Source organism: Rhopalosiphum padi, chromosome 3 (genome assembly GCF_020882245.1).
Source record: "Rhopalosiphum padi isolate XX-2018 chromosome 3, ASM2088224v1, whole genome shotgun sequence".
Lineage (NCBI taxonomy): Eukaryota > Metazoa > Arthropoda > Insecta > Hemiptera > Aphididae > Rhopalosiphum > Rhopalosiphum padi.
The window spans coordinates 56301618-56313521 of NC_083599.1; the positions used below are offsets into that span (position 1 = coordinate 56301618).

At 24.6% G+C, this 11904-nt stretch overlaps 2 protein-coding genes across 2 annotated transcripts; both read left to right on the top strand.

Moving 5' to 3' along the window:
* The first annotated feature begins 76 nt into the window (after positions 1 to 76).
* LOC132924885 (2',5'-phosphodiesterase 12-like) lies at positions 77 to 4742 on the top strand. The gene is made up of 9 exons (XM_060989325.1): positions 77 to 371; positions 927 to 1686; positions 1872 to 2011; positions 2085 to 2250; positions 2315 to 2444; positions 2543 to 2698; positions 3191 to 3296; positions 3712 to 3866; positions 3924 to 4742. Exons 2-9 carry the CDS (start codon positions 935 to 937, stop codon positions 4029 to 4031), a joined length of 1713 nt encoding a protein of 570 aa, XP_060845308.1. The 5' UTR covers positions 77 to 371; positions 927 to 934; the 3' UTR covers positions 4032 to 4742.
* Positions 4743 to 6559: 1817 nt separating this feature from the next.
* Positions 6560 to 11228, top strand: LOC132927188 (2',5'-phosphodiesterase 12-like). Its single transcript, XM_060991666.1, has 9 exons — positions 6560 to 6854; positions 7410 to 8169; positions 8355 to 8494; positions 8568 to 8733; positions 8798 to 8927; positions 9027 to 9182; positions 9675 to 9780; positions 10197 to 10351; positions 10409 to 11228. The coding sequence occupies exons 2-9, from the start codon at positions 7418 to 7420 to the stop codon at positions 10514 to 10516; spliced, it is 1713 nt and encodes a 570-aa protein (XP_060847649.1). The 5' UTR covers positions 6560 to 6854; positions 7410 to 7417; the 3' UTR covers positions 10517 to 11228.
* Positions 11229 to 11904: the final 676 nt, after the last annotated feature.

Below are 11904 nucleotides of genomic sequence, written 5' to 3' on the forward strand. Positions count from 1 at the left end.
CGGCGGCCGGTGATAATGTGAAATGTGTTGATTATTCCAAGCCAAATTGATATGATATTTTTCTTTCATGATAGTGATATAAACCGTTTTTTTTCGACTGTCTGGTCTATTGCACAGGCGCATTGAGTCGTTGTAGTCTTCCCGGACTACTTACATTTTCGTATTGTTCCGTGTTCGAAAATTGTTGTGGCTGTTTGTCAACCATGTTGGTTTTGTTTAACGTTTTTGTTATTCTCAATGGTCTATCTAATGTTTTATTACTACTGCAGACTGTATAGTACCTCGTTTAACATTTAAAAAAGAAAATTATAATTTATTTTTCTACTGTTGATTAGTAACAAAGATTATACTATTTAAAACCAAATATCGATGTAAGTATGCACATTTTTTGATATTGCAATAATTAGTTTAACATTTTTAAAATTGCTTATCGATACCTAATACTTGTTTATGAATTTCATACTTCAGTGTTTATTTAAGTACATAAATCCTATCATCCAGGCAGTACTATGACACGTATTTCTTAGTATCAAACAGATTTTCTATTTTATAGGTACCTTTTTCTTTCCAATTATTTTTCTTTTTATATTTCGATGAACTTTGTTACACATATGTAATTTTGCATGTTTGTGAGCTACAAGGACTATTTACATAGATATGCAGATAATTTAGGTACATATTCACTAATCAACTGTACAATTCAATGTACCTACTATTTCATTTACTTAGTTTTTTTTATAACGCAATCTCAACAACTATAGATTTCAAAATATTTTTGAATTATCGTAAAGTATTAATCGCTCCATGTCACTGTTTGCTCCAATTGTCATGTTTAAAGTATTAAGTTTCAAAACAGCATGTAAATTATATTTAAATTGTACATAAAAATAAATAATATAGTCATGGACTTACTATTTTTTTTCTAGAGAAACATATGAAAAACTTTAACAACTTATTTAAGCATATCTATTTCACTAAAAGAAATATGTCTTCTTTTAAATTATTTTTATGGGAAAATACAATGTTTGTTAACTGTTTGATTCCGACGGGTGAGACCGAACTAAAAATGATGGTGACTCTACCATCTCCATTTAACAAGTTGCACAGAATAAACTTGTGTCGAAGCCCAGAAGATACAATAAGAATATTTATTGACAGACTTGTTTTAAAGTTATCACAAACTCAACGCAAAGTTAGTGATAGTGAAAAGCTTAAGAGAAATTGTGTAGAAATAAAAGTGAATGGAATCAAAGTACCATATACTTCTAAATGCTATGAAATGTTTGAGGAATTTAAAGAAAATATTACCCTTGAAATTAAAGATCATACGTATAAAGTAATAGTTAATGCACCAATAATCAACGAATTTAAATTGGGAAAGCCTCCATATCAAGGATTAATGATATATCCCTATGGATTTGAACAGGGATATAATGTCTCTGTTATGGATACTCAATATTCGTGGTACAGAATTGATTCAAAAGAAGAAATTAAAGTGGGCAATTATATGACTTATAAACCTACTGCCGAGGATGTTAATTGTCGTCTAAAATTGGTTTGTAGTCCTTTTAATGACATGCTGCAACCTGGACCTACAGCAGAAATAATATCTTCAACAGTCTTAGAGAATACCATTGAAATCTACCCATTTCAAAGAAGATCAATAATAAAGCCAATGGGCAATAGGTAGGGTGAATTAATTATTAATATTTTTCTGAAATTATAACTATAAACGGTGGGTATACTTATTATTTATTTTTGTTTTTTTTTTTATCTAAAATCAAATCAATATGCTATTAAGTTTTACTTAGTTTATACTTACTAAGTTTTAAAATAACTAAATCTGTTTGTCTGTAATTTATATGTTGTAGTTTCAGAGTTGTGTCATACAATATACTCGCTGGAGAATATACAAAAACTAAGGAAGCAAAAAATGAAATGTATCCATATTGTCCAGAAGAAATTTTAGCGTCCAGTTATCGGCACCCTCTTGTAATGAGAGAACTTCAAGGTACTTAAGTGATATGAATATATATATATATATAAATAATTTATTTTATGTGTAATTAATTATTTGTTTAAAGCGTACAATGGAGATATAATTTGTTTGCAAGAAGTGGATAAGCTTTTTTTTCATAGAGAGTTGTGTCCTATTTTAGAACAAAACGGTGATATGACTGGATTATATTTTAAAAAGAATGGCCGTAGGAATGAAGGACTGTGTTGTTTTTATAATACTAATACATTTACGTATGTTATACAGTATTATTTGTACATGTTGAATAATATTTTAATACTTTTAAATTTATTTCAGTTTATTAGAACAATTTGATATTAGTTTGAATGACCTGACTACTATAGAATTGTACTGCGGACCTATTATAAAAGAAATTATGAAAGATGAAAAATGGAAACAAGGATTAGAAAAAAGAACTGTTTTCCAAGTTAGTGATTATTGATATAAGTATTATTATAAGGTTTAAAAATTTGTATATTTATTTGTATTAAGAAAATGAATTAACATCTTTTTTTTTTTTTATAGGTCTTAGCTTTAGAATTGAATTCTGACTATAAACAAATATTATTAGTATGCAATACTCATTTGATATCTGATCCAGAAGGTGATTTTATTAGATTGTTTCAAGCGTTAATTGAACTAATTATTATTAATAAAATAAAACAAAATATCACCAAGGATGTAAGTATATTTAATTTGAAAAATTATTTAGCTGTGTATTAAACAAAATAGTTTTCATTATAATATTTTTACTTTTAAAAAGATTAGGTTAATAACAACGAGAATAATTTACTATATTTAACTATGTAAAATGGTTTCTAGATTTTGATTAACATATTGTGTATGTATTTACAAATTATCAACAGTGATTTACCTTATCGAGGGATAAATTATTTTTACCAAAAAAAATTTATAAAATAATATTACACTACATATATAAAAATTAGAAAAAAATATAGATAATAATCAAGGGTACCATTTAAAAAATAATTAGAATATAATTTTTCAAATAAACTTTTTAAAATAACTTGGAATGATTTAAACTTAAAAAAAAATCATTATGTGTATACTAATATCTAATTTCTCCGAAAATATAATTATTTATTTTTATACAAATTAAAAATTAATAAAATATGATGATTAAATAATTTATGACTGTGTATTTAATTTCAGTATCCCGAGAGCAATGTATCGGTTATATTCTGTGGAGATTTCAACAGTACACCTGAAAGTGGTGTTAATGATTTAGTCACCAATTTATTATTACCAGAAGAACATAGTAAATACATTTTTAATTTTAATTTATACTTTAAATAAACTACTTTTATTGTTAAGATATTATATTATTACACTTTTTTTTCATCGAAAAATAAAAAAAAATATTCAACTTAAAAAGAAATATAATCAATTCAAAATGATAACTCTCAAGTATTTACTAGGGACTACCAATTTAAGTAGTTATCTATTATTAAACATTTTATTCCATTATTTAAGATTTGTATAAGTAGATCATTATTGAAACTGTGTAAAATTACATTAGTATGTATGTAATTAAAGATTGTTGATAAAATATTAATTATAATTTGCAGTGGGCATTTAGAAGTTTTGGTTAATTTTGGTAGTCCACTAATTATATTAGTTATCTAAAATTATAATTGTTAATCCTATGTTTAATTTAAGTTTTATTTTTTCAGGAACGGTAAAAATGCTAAACGATTTAAAAAGTAATCTTGACTTTAAAATGGATAGTGCATATGATACTGATGTCCCGTACAGTAATTATACTGAAACTTTTTCCGGTCTTTTAGATTATATATACTTTACAAATCAACATCTCTACCTTAATAAGGTAAAAAATATTATGCGAAAATATTTTTTTCAGATTGTATTACATTTGTATTTCTAGGTATTACCCATGCCATCACATGATGATGTTATCCAATATGGAGGAATTCCGAGCGTATTATTTCCTTCAGATCATTTAGCTTTAATTGCAGACTTCGATGTAAAATAATTTATCCATTTTATAATGATATTTTCTTTTATTATATTTATATTTTTTAAATAATATTTCTAATAGTATCTTTAATTTTGTGTAATGTTTATTATAGTGTTACAATAACTGTAAAATTTAAGTATATTTTAAAGATCCGATTTGTTCTTATTTTGAATAGTTTCTGTATGTATACAGATAGGGCCTGGATTTATATGAAAAAAAATCCTAATATTTAACCCTGTCACTTATTTCTATTTTTGGTGTATGTTAAAAACATATATGCTCAGCGGACCCTTAATGTTTCTTGTGTGTATCTGGCTCTGATTAGTTCTCCAAAGTCTAACACCATCTACTCTAATAAATGGAATGGCGGAGGAAGTTTTTTTTGACCATGTAATAGTCTTAACGCGCAGCAACTGTGCATTTACCATTTTACTAACTTGGTGTGTTTGTGTTTATTGACACTATATTCATAATCAGAGCCCTTGCACAATCTTGGAATTATTGTAAAAATAAATCAAAACATTCATTTTAAGTTGTAACTAAAATTAATGTTTATATTAAGTATAAAACTTATGTATTTAGAACTAAGTATGTAAAAATATGAAACTATAAATTTTAGCATTATCATCTGTACATGAAATGTTGAAATGCATAGATTTCTAAGAAGATGCTATTTTTTACATCTGTTTATTCTATTTAACACGGTAAATTTATATATATTTTTAATACCGTTGATTTTGAATATTGAAAAATCAGACTTTTAAATTATAAGTACCTAAGTTTTCAGTCCAAGATTAACATAAGTACCTAAGCTATTAAATTTAGAATGTAATTGGTGTAAGTGATAATTTATTCATATCTGTGTTCAGAGTAATTCAAAGAATTTACTGAAAGATTACATTTAAATCTGGAATTGATGATAAATAAACAAAATACATTTAATTATTTATTAGTTTCTTGAATTTTATTGCTGTAACAAAAATTTTCAATAACTATATAAGTATAAGTACATAGTCTACACGTATTTAAATAATAAAGGCAAACAAATTTATCATTTCACATGAACAAATAATATTTTTTAAGCATTCAATAGTAAAGGTATGGAAGAAGGTATGTATGTAATGTTAGTTAGCTGTAGCGCTTAAAGACATATTCATATATGTAGTATATAGGTACCTACTCTTTATTAACATTTATTTAATATTTAATATTAATTATAGCATAAGTATTTAATTGGATCTAGTTGATAGGTACTAGGTAATCCTGAGAACATAAATTAAAAAAATAACCAATACTTTTAAAATTAATCGTGAAAATTTAATAAATTCTATAAATACTGTTTTTATTTTACAGCTGTGTTACACAAAAATCTTATAAAATATTAACAGTTCAGACATTCAAAAGAGGTTAAGAATTGGCCTATATTATACATTAAATGTTATATACATTATTATTTATCATATACTAAAATATTATTACTTTTTTGAGATGTCGATTATAGTTACCGAGTGTAAAAATATAAATTGCACTTAAGTAAACAGTGATCTGTAAATAAATTCAATATTGAATTAACCAATAGTGTTATACATTTTATTAGTACCATAATATTGTCATAATTGTCTATCATAAAGTACTGTTCAGACTACGATTAAAGATACTACTATCTTTAATCGTGGTTTAGACTTAAACTATATATTTATAATATAAAATATTTTATTATTATATATTCATCAATAAAGATTGACTACCTGTTTTACATAATTAAACATATAATTATGAATTATTATATTTGTATAAAGGTATGATTTGGTAGTAATTTGTTTTGAATTTCACAATATAACATCAGTAATATTTATATGAGAAAGATTTAAATTATATTGACATCGAACATAAAAAATAAACTATAATGATTTATTTACATTGTTAATTATTTAAATAATGAATTGTTATATGTAAGATATATAATATGTAAGATCGTTTATTTAAGTTTGATAAGTTGAAAATTTGTATTTTTATTTGTATTAAGAAAATGAATTAACATCTTTTTTTTTTTTTATAGGTCTTAGCTTTAGAATTGAATTCTGACTATAAACAAATATTATTAGTATGCAATACTCATTTGATATCTGATCCAGAAGGTGATTTTATTAGATTGTTTCAAACGTTAATTGAACTAATTATTATTAATAAAATAAAACAAAATATCACCAAGGCTGTAAGTATATTTAATTTGAAAAATTATTTAGCTGTGTATTAAACAATATAATTTTCATTATAATATTTTTACTTTTAAAAAGATTAGGTTAATAACAACGAGAATAATTTATATAGTTAGTTATTATGTGTCTATTGCCTACTAAATATACTAAGTACACAATATTATTGGAAATTTATTTCATTATATCATACTCAATTTTTAAATGGTATTAATATCTAATAATATTATAATATTAAAAATTTTTGAATTCGGCGGCCGGTGATAATGTGAAATGTGTTGATTATTCCAAGCCAAATTGATATGATATTTTTCTTTCATGATAGTGATATAAACCGTTTTTTTTCGACTGTCTGGTCTATTGCACAGGCGCATTGAGTCGTTGTAGTCTTCCCGGACTACTTACATTTTCGTATTGTTCCGTGTTCGAAAATTGTTGTGGCTGTTTGTCAACCATGTTGGTTTTGTTTAACGTTTTTGTTATTCTCAATGGTCTATCTAATGTTTTATTACTACTGCAGACTGTATAGTACCTCGTTTAACATTTAAAAAAGAAAATTATAATTTATTTTTCTACTGTTGATTAGTAACAAAGATTATACTATTTAAAACCAAATATCGATGTAAGTATGCACATTTTTTGATATTGCAATAATTAGTTTAACATTTTTAAAATTGCTTATCGATACCTAATACTTGTTTATGAATTTCATACTTCAGTGTTTATTTAAGTACATAAATCCTATCATCCAGGCAGTACTATGACACGTATTTCTTAGTATCAAACAGATTTTCTATTTTATAGGTACCTTTTTCTTTCCAATTATTTTTCTTTTTATATTTCGATGAACTTTGTTACACATATGTAATTTTGCATGTTTGTGAGCTACAAGGACTATTTACATAGATATGCAGATAATTTAGGTACATATTCACTAATCAACTGTACAATTCAATGTACCTACTATTTCATTTACTTAGTTTTTTTTATAACGCAATCTCAACAACTATAGATTTCAAAATATTTTTGAATTATCGTAAAGTATTAATCGCTCCATGTCACTGTTTGCTCCAATTGTCATGTTTAAAGTATTAAGTTTCAAAACAGCATGTAAATTATATTTAAATTGTACATAAAAATAAATAATATAGTCATGGACTTACTATTTTTTTTCTAGAGAAACATATGAAAAACTTTAACAACTTATTTAAGCATATCTATTTCACTAAAAGAAATATGTCTTCTTTTAAATTATTTTTATGGGAAAATACAATGTTTGTTAACTGTTTGATTCCGACGGGTGAGACCGAACTAAAAATGATGGTGACTCTACCATCTCCATTTAACAAGTTGCACAGAATAAACTTGTGTCGAAGCCCAGAAGATACAATAAGAATATTTATTGACAGACTTGTTTTAAAGTTATCACAAACTCAACGCAAAGTTAGTGATAGTGAAAAGCTTAAGAGAAATTGTGTAGAAATAAAAGTGAATGGAATCAAAGTACCATATACTTCTAAATGCTATGAAATGTTTGAGGAATTTAAAGAAAATATTACCCTTGAAATTAAAGATCATACGTATAAAGTAATAGTTAATGCACCAATAATCAACGAATTTAAATTGGGAAAGCCTCCATATCAAGGATTAATGATATATCCCTATGGATTTGAACAGGGATATAATGTCTCTGTTATGGATACTCAATATTCGTGGTACAGAATTGATTCAAAAGAAGAAATTAAAGTGGGCAATTATATGACTTATAAACCTACTGCCGAGGATGTTAATTGTCGTCTAAAATTGGTTTGTAGTCCTTTTAATGACATGCTGCAACCTGGACCTACAGCAGAAATAATATCTTCAACAGTCTTAGAGAATACCATTGAAATCTACCCATTTCAAAGAAGATCAATAATAAAGCCAATGGGCAATAGGTAGGGTGAATTAATTATTAATATTTTTCTGAAATTATAACTATAAACGGTGGGTATACTTATTATTTATTTTTGTTTTTTTTTTTATCTAAAATCAAATCAATATGCTATTAAGTTTTACTTAGTTTATACTTACTAAGTTTTAAAATAACTAAATCTGTTTGTCTGTAATTTATATGTTGTAGTTTCAGAGTTGTGTCATACAATATACTCGCTGGAGAATATACAAAAACTAAGGAAGCAAAAAATGAAATGTATCCATATTGTCCAGAAGAAATTTTAGCGTCCAGTTATCGGCACCCTCTTGTAATGAGAGAACTTCAAGGTACTTAAGTGATATGAATATATATATATATATAAATAATTTATTTTATGTGTAATTAATTATTTGTTTAAAGCGTACAATGGAGATATAATTTGTTTGCAAGAAGTGGATAAGCTTTTTTTTCATAGAGAGTTGTGTCCTATTTTAGAACAAAACGGTGATATGACTGGATTATATTTTAAAAAGAATGGCCGTAGGAATGAAGGACTGTGTTGTTTTTATAATACTAATACATTTACGTATGTTATACAGTATTATTTGTACATGTTGAATAATATTTTAATACTTTTAAATTTATTTCAGTTTATTAGAACAATTTGATATTAGTTTGAATGACCTGACTACTATAGAATTGTACTGCGGACCTATTATAAAAGAAATTATGAAAGATGAAAAATGGAAACAAGGATTAGAAAAAAGAACTGTTTTCCAAGTTAGTGATTATTGATATAAGTATTATTATAAGGTTTAAAAATTTGTATATTTATTTGTATTAAGAAAATGAATTAACATCTTTTTTTTTTTTTTATAGGTCTTAGCTTTAGAATTGAATTCTGACTATAAACAAATATTATTAGTATGCAATACTCATTTGATATCTGATCCAGAAGGTGATTTTATTAGATTGTTTCAAGCGTTAATTGAACTAATTATTATTAATAAAATAAAACAAAATATCACCAAGGATGTAAGTATATTTAATTTGAAAAATTATTTAGCTGTGTATTAAACAAAATAGTTTTCATTATAATATTTTTACTTTTAAAAAGATTAGGTTAATAACAACGAGAATAATTTACTATATTTAACTATGTAAAATGGTTTCTAGATTTTGATTAACATATTGTGTATGTATTTACAAATTATCAACAGTGATTTACCTTATCGAGGGATAAATTATTTTTACCAAAAAAAATTTATAAAATAATATTACACTACATATATAAAAATTAGAAAAAAATATAGATAATAATCAAGGGTACCATTTAAAAAATAATTAGAATATAATTTTTCAAATAAACTTTTTAAAATAACTTGGAATGATTTAAACTTAAAAAAAAATCATTATGTGTATACTAATATCTAATTTCTCCGAAAATATAATTATTTATTTTTATACAAATTAAAAATTAATAAAATATGATGATTAAATAATTTATGACTGTGTATTTAATTTCAGTATCCCGAGAGCAATGTATCGGTTATATTCTGTGGAGATTTCAACAGTACACCTGAAAGTGGTGTTAATGATTTAGTCACCAATTTATTATTACCAGAAGAACATAGTAAATACATTTTTAATTTTAATTTATACTTTAAATAAACTACTTTTATTGTTAAGATATTATATTATTACACTTTTTTTTCATCGAAAAATAAAAAAAAAATATTCAACTTAAAAAGAAATATAATCAATTCAAAATGATAACTCTCAAGTATTTACTAGGGACTACCAATTTAAGTAGTTATCTATTATTAAACATTTTATTCCATTATTTAAGATTTGTATAAGTAGATCATTATTGAAACTGTGTAAAATTACATTAGTATGTATGTAATTAAAGATTGTTGATAAAATATTAATTATAATTTGCAGTGGGCATTTAGAAGTTTTGGTTAATTTTGGTAGTCCACTAATTATATTAGTTATCTAAAATTATAATTGTTAATCCTATGTTTAATTTAAGTTTTATTTTTTCAGGAACGGTAAAAATGCTAAACGATTTAAAAAGTAATCTTGACTTTAAAATGGATAGTGCATATGATACTGATGTCCCGTACAGTAATTATACTGAAACTTTTTCCGGTCTTTTAGATTATATATACTTTACAAATCAACATCTCTACCTTAATAAGGTAAAAAATATTATGCGAAAATATTTTTTTCAGATTGTATTACATTTGTATTTCTAGGTATTACCCATGCCATCACATGATGATGTTATCCAATATGGAGGAATTCCGAGCGTATTATTTCCTTCAGATCATTTAGCTTTAATTGCAGACTTCGATGTAAAATAATTTATCCATTTTATAATGATATTTTCTTTTATTATATTTATATTTTTTAAATAATATTTCTAATAGTATCTTTAATTTTGTGTAATGTTTATTATAGTGTTACAATAACTGTAAAATTTAAGTATATTTTAAAGATCCGATTTGTTCTTATTTTGAATAGTTTCTGTATGTATACAGATAGGGCCTGGATTTATATGAAAAAAAAATCCTAATATTTAACCCTGTCACTTATTTCTATTTTTGGTGTATGTTAAAAACATATATGCTCAGCGGACCCTTAATGTTTCTTGTGTGTATCTGGCTCTGATTAGTTCTCCAAAGTCTAACACCATCTACTCTAATAAATGGAATGGCGGAGGAAGTTTTTTTTGACCATGTAATAGTCTTAACGCGCAGCAACTGTGCATTTACCATTTTACTAACTTGGTGTGTTTGTGTTTATTGACACTATATTCATAATCAGAGCCCTTGCACAATCTTGGAATTATTGTAAAAATAAATCAAAACATTCATTTTAAGTTGTAACTAAAATTAATGTTTATATTAAGTATAAAACTTATGTATTTAGAACTAAGTATGTAAAAATATGAAACTATAAATTTTAGCATTATCATCTGTACATGAAATGTTGAAATGCATAGATTTCTAAGAAGATGCTATTTTTTACATCTGTTTATTCTATTTAACACGGTAAATTTATATATATTTTTAATACCGTTGATTTTGAATATTGAAAAATCAGACTTTTAAATTATAAGTACCTAAGTTTTCAGTCCAAGATTAACATAAGTACCTAAGCTATTAAATTTAGAATGTAATTGGTGTAAGTGATAATTTAATCATATCTGTGTTCAGAGTAATTCAAAGAATTTACTGAAAGATTACATTTAAATCTGGAATTGATGATAAATAAACAAAATACATTTAATTATTTATTAGTTTCTTGAATTTTATTGCTGTAACAAAAATTTTCAATAACTATATAAGTATAAGTACATAGTCTACACGTATTTAAATAATAAAGGCAAACAAATTTATCATTTCACATGAACAAATAATATTTTTTAAGCATTCAATAGTAAAGGTATGGAAGAAGGTATGTATGTAATGTTAGTTAGCTGTAGCGCTTAAAGACATATTCATATATGTAGTATATAGGTACCTACTCTTTATTAACATTTATTTAATATTTAATATTAATTATAGCATAAGTATTTAATTGGATCTAGTTGATAGGTACTAGGTAATCCTGAGAACATAAATTAAAAAAATAACCAATACTTTTAAAATTAATCGTGAAAATTTAATAAATTCTATAAATACTGTTTTTATTTTACAGCTGTGTTACACAAAAATCTTATAAAATATTAACAGTTCAGACATTCAAA